The sequence below is a fragment of the Doryrhamphus excisus genome, linkage group LG8, assembly GCF_037039965.1.
Source record: "Doryrhamphus excisus strain RoL-2023G ecotype Guam linkage group LG8, RoL_Dexc_Guam_v1.1, whole genome shotgun sequence".
Taxonomy (NCBI): Eukaryota; Metazoa; Chordata; class Actinopteri; order Syngnathiformes; family Syngnathidae; genus Doryrhamphus; species Doryrhamphus excisus.
The window spans coordinates 20,982,669-21,003,726 of NC_136364.1; the positions used below are offsets into that span (position 1 = coordinate 20,982,669).

At 34.8% G+C, this 21,058-nt stretch overlaps 2 protein-coding genes across 2 annotated transcripts in view; both read left to right on the plus strand.

The window, feature by feature from the left end:
- Positions 1–11,433, plus strand: part of LOC131134585 (thiamine transporter 2-like) — a 97,514-nt gene extending 86,081 nt beyond the window's left edge. Inside the window, exon 10 of the mRNA XM_078793017.1 lies at positions 11,422–11,433. The gene's annotated coding sequence lies outside the window, so the exon portion shown is untranslated. The remainder of the gene's footprint in view (positions 1–11,421) is intronic.
- Positions 1–15,900, plus strand: part of egfem1 (EGF-like and EMI domain containing 1) — a 57,433-nt gene extending 41,533 nt beyond the window's left edge. The window contains exons 21-28 of the mRNA XM_078793019.1: positions 4,099–4,227; positions 5,724–5,849; positions 9,006–9,134; positions 10,720–10,848; positions 10,987–11,115; positions 13,724–13,852; positions 14,861–14,989; positions 15,257–15,900. Coding sequence (XP_078649145.1) covers positions 4,099–4,227; positions 5,724–5,849; positions 9,006–9,134; positions 10,720–10,848; positions 10,987–11,115; positions 13,724–13,852; positions 14,861–14,989; positions 15,257–15,336 — 980 coding nt within the window. The 3' untranslated portion in view covers positions 15,337–15,900. The remainder of the gene's footprint in view (positions 1–4,098; positions 4,228–5,723; positions 5,850–9,005; positions 9,135–10,719; positions 10,849–10,986; positions 11,116–13,723; positions 13,853–14,860; positions 14,990–15,256) is intronic.
- Positions 15,901–21,058: the final 5,158 nt, after the last annotated feature.

Below are 21,058 nucleotides of genomic sequence, written 5' to 3' on the forward strand. Positions count from 1 at the left end.
CAAAACTAATCGTCAAAATAAGTCAAATTTTTGCAAGGGTAGAATCTCTCTAATTTGGCATCTGCGCTGCGCTTCATTTTTAACCCATAGCAGATTCTCATTGGGAGTGACCAGGATGGATAGGATCAGGAAGGAGTACATCAGATGGACATTGTAAGTTAGAGACCTTGGAGATCCTTGAAGTTTGAGAGGCCAGACTAAGATGGTTGGGACATGTCCAGAGGAGAGATAGTGAATATATTGGTAGAAGGATGCTGCCAGGTAGGAGGCGTAGAGGAAGACCAAACAGGAGGTTTATGGATGTAGTGAAGGAGGACATGAGGGTAGTTGGTGTTAGTTCATAATAGAATTTTACATCCATGAATCCATGAAAAGCACAACTGGAGGTAGCAGAGATGAGGATGCTGAGGTTCTCATTGGGAGTGACCAGGATGGATAGGATCAGGAAGGAGGGACATTACATGTTTAGAGACCTTGGAGATAAAGTCAGAGAGGCCAGACTGAGATGGTTGGGACATGTCCAGAGGAGATAGTGAATATATTGGTAGAAGGATGCTGCCAGGTATGAGGTGTAGAAGAAGACCAAAGAGGAGGTTTATGGAGGACATGAGGGTAGTTGTCCATAGCTCAAATTGCCGTCACATACCAATGTGAACCTGGCTGGAGTGGAGCCAAATGTGACAAATGTTAGTAAATCAAAATAAAAGTAGGAAATGTAATAATATATAATATACATTGACATTTGGATGACCTTGACTTTTCCCGCATGTTCATATCTACATGCAGCGTGTCTCACGGGCTTCTATGGTGCTTCCTGCGCCCAGCGATGTGAGTGCCAGGCTGGGGTGTCATGTCACCCTGAAACCGGGGTCTGTGGCTGCCCTGCTGGACACACAGGGCCCCGCTGTGAGAAAAGTAAGAATGACAAGGCAAATGTATTTTGACAAAATACACTTCATGCCAAAAATAATGTGAAACAATTTGCTCTTGTGGGGTTTTTGCTTGAATGGGAAGCGGTCGGGCAAATACAACCTTTTTCCACACTTTTAAAAATATAGTTGCAGTCTGAGTCTATTTCTCCTACTGTAACCCCTTAAGGTACAATCTACATCAATGTACCCAATGGGATAGTTACTTAACTCCAAAGTAGATGTTTGTACTTTTTACAGAGCCAAAAATTGACATTGATATGTTCCCAATGTTGTTGAAGTTATGGTAATGGTAATGTTTTTATTTTATTTGAACATGCATCAGATTACAATTGAGTGCATCCCATAATCAGTTCACAGTTCCACATGTCCAAAAGGAGTAGGAAGAAGCAAAGCTTATTAAATCCTACCCCTCCATCTGGTACTTTTACAATCAGTAACTGTTACATTTGTTCACTTCCTGCTTTCCATAATAGAGTTTAAGTTGTTTTTTTGTTTTTTTAAATTACATTTTTACATTTTTACTACTATTTTAAATTGTTTTTATTTGTAGTCCGGTTTCATCCCACATTCTAAAAACATGCTATGTTAATTGGTAATGGTAATGGTATTATTTCATTTGAACATGCATCAGATTACAATTGAGTGCATCCCATAATCAGTTCACAGTTCCACATGTCCAAAAGGAGTAGGAAGAAGCAAAGCTTATTAAATCCTACCCCTCCATCTGGTACTTTTACAATCAGTGACTGTTACATTTGTTCACTTCCTGCTTTCCATAATACAGTCTAAGTTGTTTTATTTTTTAAAATGTTTAAATGTTTAAATGTTTAAATGTTTAAATGTTTAAATTTTTAAATGTTTAAATTTTTAAATTTTTAAATTTTTAAATTTTTAAATTTTTAAATTTTTAAATTTTTAAATTTTTAAATTTTAAAATTTTTAAATTTAATTTTTACTACTATTTTTTTTTATTTTTTTTAGTTTTATTTGTACTCCGGTTTCCTCCCACATTCTAAAAACATGCTATGTTAATTGGTAATGGTAATGGTAATGGTTTTATTTCATTTGAACATGCATCAGATTACAATTGAGTGCATCCCATAATCAATTCCCAGTTCCACATGTCCAAAAGGAGTAGGAAGAAGCAAAGTTCATTAAATCCTACCCCTCCATCTGGTACTTTTGTTCACTTCCTGCTTTCCTAATATCGTTTTTTTAATGTTTTTATTTTTTTTGCATTTTAAGGTAATTGGTTATTTTTAGCCTTATGCATTATTTTAGCTGTTTGAAGATGAACTATATCAGCAAGTTGCCATCAGCAAAGTTGTGATTTTATAAATAAGGAGAAATAAGTTGAGCGTGAACGGCACATAAGCAGTACATTTGACAAGTTATTGTACTACTAAAGTTGCAATAATATGCATTCCTTTTGAAGGTGCACTATTACCAGTTACAAAAAGTAAAAACGTTCAGACTCATTCAGCAGTACTGCAGGTCCAGAAGTATTTGAACACTGAAAACAATCAACATGCATCATTTGCAATGCACAATTTATAATACTATATATACATATATATATAATGATTTCATGCAATGCAAACATTTTGTGCTTTATACCATTTAAGGACTATCCAGCAGCCCAACTCCCTAACATCACCTCAGACCCTTTCCTCTCCTCACACGCTCCCCAGACATCTGATAAATGTTACACAGCGATTGCCAAGGAAAACACAAGGCATTGTTTTTGTCTCCTCAGCAGCGGATAAGAGCTTTTTGGAAGGCAGACATGCATAATGACAGCTCCGTAATTGCCTCTTTAGTCTGGAGTTCTTTCTTATCTGTTCCCCACGCTGCCCGCTGTTGCCTGACTGAGTGTTTGAGTGCGGCGGGCTCACCCGTAAACATGTTCGGTTCACAGATTCATGTTGTGCACTGCAGTATTTGACAAGCGCGCACCAGAGAAAGTTGATGGGAGTTTTCTTGCCAGTTGATATTGAAAGTATGTTGATGTGGTACACCGTGTGAGGCAGGAAAAGGAAATTTATCTTTGTTGCTACAAACTGAAAGTGACTGAAAGTCCTCTGCACTTGTTCAACGATAAGATCACCATTGTGAGAACACGGTATTAGGTCAGTAGTGTTTCTATCTTGATCGGGTTCTCCCACAAATACAAAGCGTACCTGTTTTGAAGAATGACATCAACATACATACAAAATTAGGTGTCACAAGCAGGGCTCGACAATAACGATGTACCGATGGCCCGGGGCAAGTTAAAATACAATTCGGGCAAGTAAATCCAATCAGTGATATTCCCGTCAGGCAAGTGCACTTTGCTGCGAAGAGTTTTTTTTTTTTTTAAAGCGGTTTTTGTTGGGTGTTGGTAAAACACGGACTTTGTAATTCCGGTGGTAATTTGCAAACCAACCCTTAATCCCTTAATCCTTTAATCCTTACATTTTTTAATTTTTGCATTTTTAAATTTTTAAATTTTTAAATTTTTAAATTTTTAAATTTTTAAATTTTTAAATTTTTAAATTTTTAATTTTTAAATTTTTTTTTAATTTATTTATTTTTTTATTTTATATTTTTTTTAATTTTTTTAATTTTTTTAATTGTTTAATTTTTTTATTTAAATTTTTTAATTTTTTAATTTTTTAATTTTTTAATTTTTTAATTTTTTAATTTTTTAATTTTTTAATTTTTATTTTTTTATTTATTTTTACTACTATTTTTATGTTTTAATTTTTTTAATTTTTTTAATTAAATTTTTACTACTATTTTTTTTTTTTTTTTTATTTGTACTCCGGTTTCCTCCCACATTCTAAAAATAGGCTATGTTAATTGGTAATGGTAATGGTTTTATTTCATTTGAACATGCATCAGATTACAATTGAGTGCATCCCATAATCAGTTCCCAGTTCCACATGTCCAAAAGGAGTAGGAAGAAGCAAAGCTTATTAAATCCTACCCCTCTATCTGGTACTTTTACAATCAGTCACTACTATTTTTTTATTTTTATTTGTACTCCGGTTTCATCCCACATCAGGCAAGTAGTTCTCACCTTAAGGATTCCCCATGGACAAATAATTTTTGTTTTTAATGTAGAGCCCTGACAAGACACCTTTTTTTAAAGCACTTATCAAAACTTATTCTTGTCTTTCTCAAGGATGTCGCTCTGGAACGTACGGACTGAACTGCAAGTCTCGATGCAGATGTCTTAACGGCGGTCGCTGTGACTACAGGACGGGGGCTTGCCAATGTCCTCCAGGCTTCATTGGAGCCAACTGCAGCTCACGTATGTTTGGGACAATAACAGCGCTTTAGTTATGCATCCTTTTTCTGCACGACTTATGCTGTTCAGGGTCACGGGTATACAGTGGTATCTCGGTTTTTGTTATTAATTTGCTACAAAAGGTTGAGGATAACCGGGAAAAATGGAAGTCAAAGCAATTTTTGTCAAGGAAATCATCATTCCAGACACCCAACAATATTTAAAAAATACATTTTGTAAAGAAAAAATGTAGTTTTTCATGGTCCTCATGTTGTGGTTAGCGAAATCTGGGTTGGAATTTGCATGTTCTCCCTATGCGTTCTCCGGGTACTCCGGTTTCTTTCCTGCTCTGGGCTGGCAACCAGTCCAGGGTGACCCCGGACTCTCACCCGAAGTCATAGACATAGGAACATAGACTTTCTTTATTGTCATTGCACAATAACACAGCAGTGAAATTGCCAACGAAATGTCGTTGCCTGGCTTCCGTGTAATAAAAATAAAAATAAAAATAAAAATAAAAATAAAAATAAAAATAAAAATAAAAATAAAAATAAAAATAAAAATAAAAATAAAAATAAAAATAAAAAGACCGTCCAGCCATTGCTTAGTAGGGAAGCCCAGACTTCCCGGTCCCCGGCCACCTCCTCCAGCTCCACCGGGAGGACACCAAGGCGTTCCCAGGCCAGCTGTGAGACATAGTCCCTCCAGCGTGTCCTAGGTCTGCCCTGGGGCCTTTTCCCGGCTGGGCATGCCGGCGTCTTGGTTCCATGTCCCAAGAACCAGATTTGTCCGCCGAAGACCAGGTCGCACAGGCATCCGCCCTTGACCGCCACCCAACACACAATGCACCGGACCCTTATGCTTGCCTCCACGGGTGAAGGCCCGACCACCAGGTGCTCGCCTGCGAGCCCCTCCCCCGGGCCTGGCTCCAGGGTGAGGCCCCGGTATCCCACATCCGGGCGAGGTACGGTTCCTCCTCTTGTTTTTACTAATATGGGTCTTCTGAATCACTCTTGGTCTGTCCCGTCACCTCGGACCTGTTTGACCCTACCAGGGGCATATAGCCCCAGACAACATAGCTCCTCGGATCACTCGGGCACTCAAACCCCTCCACCACGATAAGGTGGTGATTCATGGAGCGACCGGACCGGAGCAAGAAGAAACACATAAAAGAAGAAGAGAAATTAGGGTGGGGAGACACGAAAAATAACCTAAATATCAAAAACAACTGGGGAGACAGTAGAGAGAGACAAAAACAGCAGCAACAATTCCCATAGTAACAACAACAGTGACAAACAGTTAAATGTAAACGATGGCTCAGGGTCACAATGGAGATTATATCACTGAAATTAAACAGCCAAACTTACCATTGGCAATAATAACATAACAATAACAAGACATGAACCATGATAGTAAACACAATTACAGCCATACAGTTACAGTAATTAAAATCTCACTGCTTGTTACTGTAATAATAACATGACCTTTCGCTTTGGATAATTTCTGTGTTCCCACTGCAGGCTGCCCAAGTGGGTACTACGGCAAAGACTGCGCTAAACTGTGCTCCTGTGGGGAAGACGGTCAATGCCACCCAACAAACGGAAGGTGTATTTGTGCGGCTGGAAGAACGGGACAGTCCTGTCAAGGTACTGAAAGGCAACACCGATGACTTTCATGATGGATCATGTTGTGCTGGTTATTATATTTAACCCTCCTCTTGTGTTAGGGTCGGCACCGACCCGTTTTACATTTTAATGCATAAAAAGAATCACATAAAAATTTGTTTATTGCATCAAGGAAACTCTATTTCAACAAAATAAAACCAAAAAAATAATTTTTACTACATTTTAAAATAGTCTGGTTGAAATTATGACCACTGTATTGTTAGGGTCGGTTTGGACCCGGTTATAATAATATGACTATAAAGCACACAACTGAAATCATAAGTGTACAATTAGCCAACACAATGACAACCAGCTCCTCTTCTCATCATGTAAGCTTCAGGGGATTCTCATTTTGACCGATTTTCCAGTATACCAGCAGTGAATGGCAAGAAGTACAGTGAACCAAGATCTGGATCACTTTATACTAAAGTTCTGTTGATGAAAACAATCACTTTTTTTTTTTTTTTTACCTTTTCTTGACATTAATATATATGGGTCAAAATTCACCCGAACACCATAGACCAGGGGTGTCAAACACGCGGCCCGCGGGCCAAATGTGGCCCGCAGGACACTAGTTTGAGGCCCCCGCCTTGATATGAAAGTTTAATGTTAGTGCGGCCCGCGCAAGTTTGATATGGATGCTGTATGGTATCATGTACCCAGAAAAAATTATTACGTTTGATTAATGTTCATGTTAAAGGTTAAATAACTGTTAATAGTTATCCTCCCTATCCGTGTGGAAGTGGTAAGTTTTTGGCTATTTAAGTTGAAAGGAAATAACTTGGAGGCTACCGTTTAGGTCGCTAGCTCTCTAGTTTGCGAGTTAGCATGTGTCCCAAGACCCTGCAGTTGCGCAATATGTTGTAAATAAAAAGAGTATAAATGTGACTATAGTCGTGTTTTGTCATGTCTACAGGGCTCTAATAATGCTTTGTTCATTTTAATCTGAAAAAAATAATTTGTCTACCCGCCAACTATATGTGGTTTCTTAAGTTTTTATTATTTGCCGTTTTATTATTATTATATTTATTTATTACTGATTGATTGATTTTCTTTATTCTTGATTTGTTTATTTATTTTTCATCTTATTTTGTGTAGAAAAATAAAAAGTAAGATATTTGAGAACAGTGGAATGTTTTATCAGAGCTTTTAGTGTAGAAAATTGGAAACAAAGCAAAGTTTTTAATTTTTTTTTGTTTTTAATAAATGCGTTTTTTGGGGTTTTTTTTTTTTTTTGGAAAAAACCTGATGCGGCCCAGTCTCACCCAGACCCTAGCTCCAGTGGCCCCCAAGTAAATTGAGTTTGAGACCCCTGCCATAGATGTTTCTTTAATGATTAATACTAAAATGAGAAAATAAATCAAACTAATTGATTTAAGAGATATGTTCCATAGCTCTCAGTAATAGCCAGGTAACAAAAAAAAACTTCAATTTATTAATATGATTCTTTTGAGGTTCATTTTACCATTTTTGGAAATTGAAATGGAGGGGTATAGTGACAAAAAAAGGCCTACATGCCCACACCAAAAGTATTAAAACCAATATTTTCATGGATGAGGAAGCCTAAGAAGGTAACCAATACATGAGAAATTTAATGGTAACTTATTGTTTTTAGTGTATTTTATAGCTGATTTATGGGTCAAAACCGACCCGGTAACATAAGAGATGATACCAGAAATCTAACACAAGAGGAAGGTTAATAAAATGTTTATTCTTTATTGCATGCATGTGTTTAGGCTTATATTTTGCCTGGGTACTAAACAGTCCATTTATAGACTTTGCCCTCAAGGAGGTTCAGTCCCGTAGGATTTGTATTAAGCCTTGAACTTTGCTTTTTATCACTCTTAAGCAAACATAAACTTTGAGTCACCAATTCTTAGTGTTGGGCCTCTGATAATTGCTGCAGTTTTGCTAAGAAACCCATTTGGTTTATCAGCACTTTCAGCCATTTTAAGCTGGGGGGTTTCCAACCCTGGATGCACACAGTGCTCACTTCTTTATCCTCTTTAATGTATGTTGACTCTTCGTCTCTTAAACGTTTCTTGTTTATTGTTTACAGAGACCTCGAAGTAGCTCGTTTTCTGTGTTCCGTATCACTGAGTTTGGCAAAGAAGCAAATAAATAAACAAGGAAATCAAAGACATCGTCGTTTCTTGTTTTCCCGAGCTAAATTATCCAGAGAAACATGCTGATTGGTTATATCAGCACCATATTGGAATACTTTGCCATTGCTTTAATGAACTGTTGCTTAAATAAATATAAAGGCGGGTTGTCTGAGTCCTTACAGAAGGCCTCTTGTTTTGTTTCTTGTTGTGATAACTAGGCTTGGCTTGGATTGGAGATTATCAAAAGATTATTATTATTAATTAGCTAGTATACGCCACATAATGCATGACTGGATATATATATATATATATTTTTATATATGTTTATTTTACATCTGTTTTTGACCTGGCGGCACGGCGGTCGAGTGGTTAGCGCACAGACCTCACAGCTAGGAGACCAGAGTTACATATGATTCAGTTTTCATTGAAAAGTTTTGACTCCATTTTCAGTATTTTCACTATTTCAGTATTTATATTATTATAATATTGCACCTAATAAAGGCTGCACGGAGGTCGAGTGGTTAGCGTGCAGACCTCACAGCTAGGAGACCAGAGTTACATATGATTCAGTTTTTTTTCATTGAAAAGTTTTGACTCCATTTTCAGTATTTTCACTATTTCAGTATTTATATTATTATAATATTGCACCTAATAAAGGCTGCACGGAGGTTGAGTGGTTAGCGCGCAGACCTCACAGCTAGGAGACGAGGGTTCAATGCCACACTCGGCCATCTCTGCGTGGAGTTTGCTTGTTCTTCCATGTGAATGCGTGGGTTTTCTACGGGTACTCCGGTTTCCTCTCACATTCCAAAAACATGCTAGGTTAATTAGCGACTCCAAATTGTCCATAAGTTATGAATGTGAGTGTGAATGGTTGTTTGTCTATATGTGTCCTGTGATTGGCTGGCGACCCTCGTGAGGAAAAAACGGTAGAAAATGAATGAATGTTTTTGACCTTTCTTCTGAGGCAACAGTTTATTATTATTATGCAGTGTTCTGATGGCTATGATATTTTTCTGATATTTTTTCCCAGTGTGCCCCAAGGGACTTTATGGCCTGCAATGCCGAAACATATGCAGATGTCTAAATGGAGGTCTGTGTGATCCTGTCGATGGCACATGTAAATGTGGTCTTGGCTGGACCGGATCAGACTGTGATGCAGGTTAGAGTTGCAAAATACAACAAAAAGTTTATACAGTCGTTTCTTGTTTATCACGGTTAATTGGTCCCAGATCCGATTGCCATGGTTGAATTTACACAAATTAGAATTTAATATTAATGAATAGCTTATAAGGCTGTTTATGACCTTATAAATATTGTTTTTACCTTTATTAAAGACATGAAATAACACCCCTGTTGTCAACTCTACACTTGTATTACCCAATATAATGGACATAATAAGAAATATTTGACATAAATAACATATACTTTTATACTGGCTGGTCCCATCAATGAAACATTATTGGCATATAGCGACCAGCATAGAATATGGCAGCAGTTTTTGGTTAAGATGAGACTCAAAATGCACTTTAATCAATTTATTAACAAGCAGAGAAAACATGTCCAGTTAACATTGACACAGGAGCTGCTGTCAGTCGCTCTCACAAATACCGTCACAAATACAGTATTACACTTGATATGGTAAATGGTCTTTAAAAAAATTTAATTTTTAATTTTTAATTTTTAATTTTTAATTTTTAATTTTTAATTTTTAATTTTTAATTTTTAATTTTTAATTTTTGTTAATGAAATGTCATTAATACCATTTACCATATCAAGTGTAATACTGTATTTGTGACTTTATTTGTGACTGTATTTGTGAGAGTGAATTTAAATTTTTAAATTTAAATTGTGAAATTTTAAAATTTAAATTGTAAAATTTTTAATTTTAAATTGTAAAATTTTAAATTTTTTAAATTTTAAATGTAACATTTAAATTTTTTTAAATTTTAAATTTTTTAAAATTGTAAATTTTTAAAAATTATAATAACATAAATAACATATACTTTTATACTGGCTGGTCCCATCAATGAAACATTATTGGCATATAGCGACCAGCATAGAATATGGCAGCAGTTTTTGGTTAAGATGAGACTCAAAATGCACTTTAATCAATTTATTAACAAGCAGAGAAAACATGTCCAGTTAACATTGACACAGGAGCTGCTGTCAGTCGCTCTCACAAATACCGTCACAAATACAGTATTACACTTGATATGGTAAATGGTCTTTAAAAAAATTTAATTTTTAATTTTTAATTTTTAATTTTTAATTTTTAATTTTTAATTTTTAATTTTTAATTTTTAATTTTTGTTAATGAAATGTCATTAATACCATTTACCATATCAAGTGTAATACTGTATTTGTGACTTTATTTGTGACTGTATTTGTGAGAGTGAATTTAAATTTTTAAATTTAAATTGTGAAATTTTAAAATTTTAATTGTAAATTTTTTAATTTTAAATTGTAAATTTTTTAATTTTAAATTGTAACATTTTAAATTTTTTAAATTTTAAATGTAACATTTAAAATTTTTTAAATTTTAATTTTTTTTAAATTGTAAATTTTTTTAAATTTTAAATTTTAAATTTTAAATTTTAAATTTTAAATTTTAAATTTTAAATTTTAAATTTTAAATTTTAAATTTTATTAAAATTAAAACTGACATAGTATCTTGTATTTGACTTCATTGTAATGTTTGAATGAATACATTCCCACTAAGTATTTTTAACCCATTGTGTGTGTAGCCTGTTTACAGGGAAAATATGGGCCGAATTGTTCTCAAGACTGTCCTTGCAACAACGGTGGGACCTGCGACCGCTTTATCGGCACCTGCAATTGTACTGCTGGATTCTATGGCCACTCTTGTCAACACAGTATGCAAACACTCACAATGGATAGAGATAGAAAACATGTCATGTAATTATATGGAGCTCCAGGAACATCCCTGTGAACATGTTTGAAATTATATATTTTTGTATTTAAATTACTAAGTTCCTAATTTTCTCTTCTAGAATGTCCGCTCGGATTTTATGGCGTAAACTGTGTCCTTGCCTGTGATTGTAAAGTGGGGCAGAGCTGTGATCCAGTGACAGGACAATGTGTATGTCCACCAGGATACTACGGGCTTCAGTGCCAAAGACGTGAGTAATTAGAGTATTTGAATATCCAAGAGCCAATCCAATATTTGGAAAACTCCACCAAGGAATATCTTAATGTGGATCAGCACCAAATTGTAGACAGAAACCTACCCAATATGCCTGAAAAGATAATTTTTTATATTTTTAGGAATTGCATAACATGTTTAGTCCAGTGGTGAGGTCCAGCAAAGCCTTTCCTGTTAGCCTAAACTCTATCAGAATCACCGACCCACTTTTTCAACTACAATTCTCGTATTTATTTTATTATTATTATTATTATTATTATTATTATTATTATTATTATTATTGATCATTTTCTACTGATTTTTCATTATTATTATTATTATTATTATTATTATTATTATTCATTTTCTACCACTTTTTCATTATTATTATTATTATTATTTATTGTTATTATTGTTATTATTGTTATTATTGTTATTATTGTTATTATTATTATTCATTTTCAACCACTTTTTCATTATCATTATTATTATTATTATTATTCATTTTCAACCACTTTTTCATTATCATTATTATTATTGTTATTATTCATTTTCTACCGCTTTTTCGTTATTATTATTGTTGTTATTATTATTATTATTCATTTTCTACTGCTTTTTCATTATTATTATTATTATTATTCATTTTCTACCGCTTTTTCATTATTGTTATTATTATTATTATTATTCATTTTCTACCACTTTTCCATTATTATTATTATTATCATTATTATTCATTTTCAACCACTTTTTCATTATCATTATTATTATTCATTTTCAACCACTTTTTCATTATCATTATTATTATTATTATTGTTATTATTCATTTTCTACCGCTTTTTTTCATTATTATTATTGTTGTTATTGTTATTATTATTCATTTTCTACTGCTTTTTCATTATTATTATTATTATTCATTTTCTACCGCTTTTTCATTATTGTTATTATTATTATTACTCATTTTCTACCACTTTTTCATTATTATTATTATTATTATTATTCATTTTCAACCATTTTTTCATTATTATTATTATTATTATTATAGTGCTACTATTATCAAGGGGGCTGTTTCTTGAACCAATCATATTTCCGATTCACCTCACAGGGCCAGCTCGCAGGCGTTGAGCAATATTGCCAGTATTCCATCCTTTGATTGGTTGATGTCTGAAAGCCTATGCCTAATACTCGGACTTGCACATTGTGCACACGAACAGGCAGTCCTCCTTAATTGATCGTGTTGCTACAGGAAGAAAGCAAACGCGGTGTTGCTCTTTTCTCTATGCGCGTTACAAGAACAACTAGACAACAGTGCGATTCCCAGGTGCGATTCCCCTACAACGACAGACGTTAGCATGCATGAATTCAACTTCTAAAAACATGCTAGGTTGTTCTGTTGGCCAGACACACAGACTCAAGACGACCGGACCGGTTATTTGATGACAGACATGTTTCCCCGCCGCTTAATGCATTGCTCTTACATACTAGCGCCCTCCTGCCAGCTTGTCGGGCTCTCAGCTGCAGTTTGAATGCTTAAATGGCCACTTCGGTCCCAGCAGGAAGCAGAAACGTTCCTGGTGCAACCCGTGTAATTGTAATCCCAGTTATAAATGTCATTTGATGTGTTATGTGCTACAATACATTTGTTTGTACAGTTAAACAACATTTTTTTGTCATAATTTGTTACAAAAAAATCAGATGACAAATTAAATTTAAGAAAAACCGAGGCAATTTTTCCCACTGGAAATAACGTTTCCAGTGACGAAATAACGTTTCCAATAACGTTTCCAATAACGTTGGAAATAACGTTGGAAATAACCATTTAATCCATTTCAGACATCCTGAAATATTAACAATAATATTATAATAATATATTATAATATATATAATAATTATAAATATTATATATAATACAATATATATATATATAATTATTATAATATATAATATATTATAATAATATAATAATAATATTTAACAGAGAATAATTATGGTTTTACATGCAGAAAAAAATAAAAATAATCATAAATGCAAAATGAGTGGAAGTTATTGTTAATGTAAATGTCCTCTACATCCTGGAAAAATGTCATATATATATCAACATAATAATCTATACATAAGTATGTATGTATTCTCACATTCTTTACTAAATTACTGACACTTTCCTTGGCCCCATGGCAGGTTATTCAGCAGCCACACTCAATTAAGCGCTCGATTTTATAGGACAATACAACACAGGACTAGTTTGTTAGGTGCAATATTATAATAATATAAGTACTGTAAGAGTGAAAATACTGAAAATGGAGGCAAAAATTTTCAATGAAAACTGAATCATATGTAAACTGGGGCGTATGAAAACCGAGGTGAAACCGCCAAAGGTTAAACACAACCATTCCAAGATAACGGTTGACCACCTTTGATTTGTTGAGTTAATTCAAGCAGTTTAGAGTCTGAAATGTTTCCCCACAAATTCATTGAATTGAATCCCGAAGAACAGCTGGGATAGGCTCCAGCACGCTTTTCGACCCTTGTGAGGATAAGCGGTAGAAAATGAAATGAACGAATGAATTTTTCTGTGTGCTGAAAAACGTTTTTTTGCTTGTTTTTCTTAGGGTGCGAATCCGGCAAGTTTGGACATGAGTGTGAAAGGTCATGTGACTGTGCAGGTGACACACCATGTGACCCAGCTACTGGACACTGCCTGTGTTCCCCAGGAAGGACCGGACCGAGATGTGAAAAAGGTCCGTTTTGCATTGACCAATAACACATTAGAATATATGACATAATGGGTACCATAGTAACTGTCAATATAGTGATATATATATACATATCTATATTGACAGTTACTATGGTACCCATTATGTCATTGGATAGTCATATCACCTCGTACTTTGGTACGGTACTTCGTACTTAAACTATATTAGGAAAGCAGGAAGTGAACAAATGTAATGTAAATTTTCAAATTTTCAAATTTTAAACAACTTAAACTGTATTATGGAAAGCAGGAAGTGAACAAATGTAACAGTTACTGATTGTAAAAGTACCAGATGGAGGGGTAGGATTTAATAAGCTTTGCTTCTTCCTACTCCTTTTGGACATGACTGATTATGAGATGCACTCAATTGTAATTTGATGCATGTTTTTAGAATGTGGGATGAAAGCGGAGTACAAATAAAAATAAAAAAAAATAAAAATATTTGTAAAAATTAAATTAAAAAATTTAAAAAATTTAAAAAAATTTAAAAATTAAAAATTTAAAAATTTAAAAATTTAAAAATTTAAAAATTTAAAAATTTAAAAATTTAAAAATTTAAAAATTTAAAATTTTTAATTTTTAAATTAATTTAAAAATTTAAAAATTTTAATTTTAATTTTAATTTTTAAATTTTTAAATTTTTAAATTTTTAATTTTTTAAATTTTTAAATTTTTAAATTTTTAAATTTTTAAATTTTTAAATTTTTAAATTTTTAAATTTTTAAAACCAACTTGAACTGTATTATGGAAAGCAGGAAGTGTACAAATGTTACTGATTGTAAAAGTACCAGATGGAGAGGTAGGATTTAATAAGCTTTGCTTCTTCCTACTCCTTTTGGACATGTGGAACTGTGAACTGATTATGGGATGCACTCAATTGTAATCTGATGCATGTTCAAATGAAATAAAACCATTACCATTACCATTACCATTACCATTATTATTACCATTACCATTACCATATTTCTCATGTCCCTTTTTATCTATGTTTCAGATTGTGGTGGTGACCGATTTGGCCCAAACTGCTCTTTTCTTTGCCAGTGTGCTCGCAGGGCCCGCTGTGATGGGATGACCGGGCGCTGTCAATGCCCACTCACCTGGCTGGGCCCCACTTGCGCTGAAGGTAATACTCACATATACACACACACACACACACACATACACACACTTCCCCTTCCTGCCCCGTTCTGTCCACTCCAATATCTGCTTGTGTCTCCTGACAGTTATTTTAATGTGCACCCAGCATGGAGTCAGACTTGAGGCTGTCTTCATTTTACATCCTCAAAGACGAGCTCGCTAGAGACTATGTAGCTGTTACTTCTCCTTGAAAAACACCAAGAACATTTGCTTTTGATTTTCAAATTGTGCTGATTTCTCCCTTCCCTTTCAGCACGGCTTCACCAGACACCAGGACAGATGAACTTTTCCGCGTCCCAGAGAAAGAGAAGAGCGGGCGGTAAAACCACATAAAACTTGGCTCTTGGAAACTTTACATAGGTCATCTTGGTCAAGGTGATCTGGGATTACGAGGTATTGTGGGACTCTGGCGCTCCATCACTGAGCCTGGAGCTGGAAATACTCGACCATTGAACTTGACATGCGAGCCGGACTCCCAGGAACATAAAGTGTACTCTACTATAATATTGATGACAGGACATTATTACATTATAATAATACATTTTAAACCCAATCAGCTCAATGCAACTCATTTATGATTTTAGTATTTATTTCAGTGTGTATCCAATGAAATTAGAATTTTAGGAAATTCAAACTTACTGTTTCTTTGTGTACACATCACTTTGCAGTACTCTAAAATTGCACTGCTTCATGCCGAGACGTGTTTCTGAAATTGTGTTTTACCTGCTGTAATTTAACTATATGAAAATAATATGCGATGTGTGTATATGTGCATAGGCAAATATATATATATATTATAAATCCCATTGCATATACACTAACTGTCTGTGCCTGGTGCTATATTTGACTAAGCAATATTATTGCAATAATATTGCATTTTTTACATTTTGATGTTTAATGTGGCATTTGAGTTCTTTGGGAGACTTTGTTGTTTTTTTTGTTTTGTTTTAATATCCGAGCATAAAGATATCAGGGGCTTTCCTGTGTCATGAATATGTATGCAAAATACCTAAACCAGAATGTTGTTGCTGTTTTGTTTACCTGATGGCTTATCTCATGCTAATGGTGCTATGTATGTGTAATCTATTGTGTTGGAATGTAATGTATTCATTAAAACAGTTTATTGAACATTTTCATTAAAAAAAAAATGAAATTTGGCACCTTGTTATGACGCAGACTTTTTAACCCTCCTCTTGTGTTAGGGTCGGCACCGACCCGTTTTACATTTTAATGCATAAAAAGAATCACATAACATTTATTTATTGCATCAAAGCTTTTTGACTTTGACAGGACAGTCTATTTCAACAAAATAAAACCAAAAAAATAATTTTTACTACATTTTAAAATGATCTGGTTGAAATTATGACCACTGTATTGTTAGGGTTGGTTTCGACCCGGTTATAATAATAAAGCAATAAAGCAATATTTTGAGCCACAACTGAAATACTAAAGTTCTGTTGATGAAAACAACCACTTTTTTTTTTTTTACCTTTTCTTGACATTAATATATATGGGTCAAAATTCACCCGAACACCATAGATCAGGGGTCTCAAACATGCGGCCCGCGGGCCAAATGTGGCCCGCAGGACACTAGTTTGAGGCCCCCGCCTTGATATGAAAGTTTAATATTAGTGCGGCCCGCGCAAGTTTGATATGGATGCTGTATGGTATCATGTACCCAGAAAAAACTATTACGTTTGATTCATGTTCATGTTAAAGGTTAAATAACTGTTAATAGTTATCCTCCCTATCCGTGTGGAAGTGGTAAGTTTTTGGCTATTTAAGTTTAAAGGAAATAACTTGAAGGCTACCGTTTAGGTCGCTAGCTCTCTAGTTTGCGAGTTAGCATGTGTCTCAAGACCCTGCAGTTGCGCAATATATTGTAAATAAAAAAAAGTATAAATGTGACTATAGTCGTGTTTTGTCATGTCTACAGGGCTCTAATAATGCTTTGTTCATTTTAATCTGAAAAAAATAATTTGTCTACTCACCAACTATATGTGGTTTCTTAAGTTTTTATTATTTGCTGTTTTATTATTATTTTTATTTATTACTGATTGATTGATTTTCTTTATTCTTGATTTGTTTATTTACTTTTCATCTTATTTTGTGTAGAAAAATAAAAAGTAAGATATTTGAGAACAGTGGAATGTTTTATCAGAGCTTTTCTTGTAGAAAATTGGAACCAAAGCAAAGTTTTTAAATTTTTTTTGTTTTTAATAAATGCATTTTTTTTTTGTTTTTTTGGGGGGAAAACCTGATGCGGCCCAGTCTCACCCAGACCCTAGCTCCAGTGGCCCCCAAGTAAATTGAGTTTGAGACCCCTGCCATAGATGTTTCTTTAGTGATTAATACTAAAATGAGAAAATAAATACAACTAATTGATTTAAGAGATATGTTCTATATCCCTCAGTAATAGCCAGGTAACAAAAGAACCTTCAATTTATTAATATGATTCTTTTGAGGTTCATTTTACCATTTTTGGAAATAAAAATGGAGGGGTATAGTGACAAAAAAAGGCCTACATGCCCACACCAAACGTATTAAAACCAACATTTTCATGGATGAGGAAGCCTAAGAAGGTAACCAATACATGAAAAATTTGATAGTAACTTGTTGTTTTAGTGTATTTTATAGCTGATTTAATACATGGGTCAAAACCGACCCGGTAACATAAGACATAATACCAGAAATCTAACACAAGAGGAAGGTTAAAATATACATTATATCTGAATCATCAACATTTGGTTAATAATGAAAACATAAAGGACTTTAATAATGATATGCCTGCAGTAGTATTTCAGTAGTATTTCAGTGTGTTTTACTGTATATTGTGAGTGACTTTTTAACATTTGCATTTAACAACAAGGAACGTTATTTGGAAAGTATACTTTCCTGTTATAACAGGAAAAATTGACAATGGGTAATAAATAAAAAAGGTTTTCATTTATGGTTTCGTGTGGAGCCATGAGCCAAATATTAATAAAGAAAAACGCTACCACCTGTTTTGAATCATATTTGTTAGTTGTATGCTTTGGAACGCAGTGTTGTGTGTAATCAATGTTTGAGAAAACGATTTCTTCAGAGCAAAAAAAAAAAATTCCTATTCTGAGGCATTTTTCAAGTGCATCAAAGCGTTTTTCTTCGCTGTCGGCCAAAGGTGGTTGTGGTCTGGCAGAGGCAGGAAGGCAGGTGCTTGGACCTAACACGCACCCCACCCCAGCATCCCCAGGGTGACTGATGGGAGGAGAAATTACCCCCCCATCCTCCCACTCTGGTGTAAGTGATGGATGTACGGTGAGAGTGGGTGGGTGGGTGGGTGGGGGGGGTATTCTGCTCCAACGCAGCCTGTGTTGTGACAGGGAGCAGATGTACTCCAATAATGTTTATCGGGGAGGCCTTCATCTTGAGATGACACCCACCTGTTTCCAGTCAAACAGGCCCAGAGAGGCCATCCATCCAGGAAACTCTGGGTGGCCGCCGCATCTCACGGTATCAAACCCTGTCACTGTACTGATGTGCAGGCTTAAGCTGACACGGTACTCTTAGGCCACCACCAGAACGACCGTATATGTCACTGTAAACAAAAATTAATTCATAGACGATAATGAACTAATGAGTTGAAAATGAATTACTGGAAATCATTCTTTTGTTATTTTCCCATCATTTTTGTTGAAGTCATATTAATTCCATTCATTCATTCATTTTCTAACACTTTTCCTCACGAGGGTATTCATTTCATAATGTAGTTATTATTACTTTGGATGTCGCCAAGATCATCGATATTGGCATAAAAATGACATGACAAATGACAATGGTTTGTTGTGCTTAGGATGTTTTTCATGTTCGAAGTATAGAAGAAAAATAATAATAATAATAATGCCAGGTTTCTTTGACAATGTCAGACAGGTATTAATTTCATAATGTAGTTATTATTACTTTGGATGTCACCCGAGATCATCGATATTGGCATAAAAATGATACGAGAAATGACAATGGTTTGTTGAGCTTTGGATGGTCTTCATGTTCGAAGTATAGAAGAAAAATAATAATAATAATAATGCCAGGTTTCTTTGACAATGTCAGACAGGTATTAATTTCATAATAGTTATTATTACTTTGGATGTCACCCGAGATCATCGATATTGGCAAAAAAATTATATGAGAAATGACAATGGTTTGTTGTGCTTTGGATGGTTTTCATGTTCGAAGTATAGAAGAAAAATAATAATAATAATAATGCCAGGTTTCTTTGACAAGGTCAGACAGGTATTAATTTCATAATGTAGTTATTATTACTTTGGATGTCACCCAAGATCATCGATATTGGCATAAAAATAACATGACAAATGACAATGGTTTGTTGTGCTTTGGATGTTTTTCATTTTTGAAATATAGAAGAAAAATAATAATAATAATAATGCCAGGTTTCTTTGACAAGGTCAGACAGGTATTCATTTCATAATGTAGTTATTATTACTTTGGATGTCACCCAAGATCATCGATATTGGCATAAAAATAACATGACAAATGACAATGGTTTGTTGTGCTTAGGATGTTTTTCATGTTCGAAGTATAGAAGAAAAATAATAATAATAATGATGCCAGGTTTCTTTGACAATGTCAGACAGGTATTCATTTCACAATGCAGTTATTATTACTTTGGATGTCGCCCGAGATCATCGATATTGGCATAAAAATTACATATTGGTTCATGAAAATGTTGAAATCAAAGTATCTTTGATTTTTACTGTAGTTTGCAGTGCTGTAAAACTGCATTAGCAACGTAACGCAGTTCCATACCACTGCAAAGTACAAACACAACGCTAAAAACACATAGTTAAATTATTGTATTTTTAATAGTGTCAATCAAATATGAGCATAAGAATGTTCACGTTCTTTCAAAGGTGCACAAAAATTTAAATTGCCGTGATTGGGTGATTGATTTTTCAAAGTCAGTCACTACAGAAGGATATCAGAAGTAGTAAGTATTTTTGGAAAATTAGGTTGCGGAAAATTATATAACGGCATAGCAATAAAGCCAAAATATTATTCGTTTTCTACTGCTGGAGCCTATCCCAGCTGTCTTCGGGCGAGAGGCGGGGTACACCCTGGACTGGTGGCCAGCCAATCACAGGGCACATATAGACAAACAACCATTCACACTCACATTCATACCTATGGACAATTTGGAGTCGCTAATTAACCTAGCATGTTTTTTGGAATGTGGGAGGAAACCGGAGTACCCGGAGAAAACATGCAAACATGCATCTACTAGCTGTGAGGTCTGTGCGCTAACCACCTGATCACCGTGCAGCCGTCATATGAATTTCTTCAACAAAGAACCATTCAAAGATGCTGCTAGTGATATGTCGTATTCTAAGTCGTCCCTATATGTCAATAGTAATGTAAGGTAGGAGGTAGGAGGGGGCGGCACAGCGGTCTAGTGGTTAGCGCACAGACCTCACAGCTAGGAGACCAGGGTTCAATTCCTACCCTCGGCCATCTCTGTGTGGAGTTTGCATGTTCTCCCCGTGCATGCGTGGGTTTTCTCCGGGTACTCCGGTTTCCTCCCACATTCCAAAAACATGCTAGGTTAATTAGCAACTCCAAATTGTCCATAGGTGTGAGTGTGAATGGTTGTTTGTCTATATGTGCCCTGTGATTGGCTGTCCACCAGTCCAGGGTGTACCCCGCCTCTCGCCCGAAGACAGCTGGGATAGACCCCCCGCGACTGCGAGTAGAAAATGAATGAATGTAGGTAGGAGGTAACCGAAGTACCTGGAGAACTTCAAACTCCACAAAGAGATGCCCAAACGGAGATTCAAACCCACCTCTTGCAGATCACCTGACTAACCACTTGGCCAAGCGACCCCTTAAATGGCTTGTATTCATGTTTAGAGGGCTTTAATAATGTTACGTACTGTATTTAGAAGATTGTGAGCAGGTTACTAACTATGGAAATATTTTATTTAAAAATAAGGAATCCCACTTTACAGAAATTGACTATCACGTTCGGGCCTGGAACCAATTAAATAAGAAAGAGGAACACTTT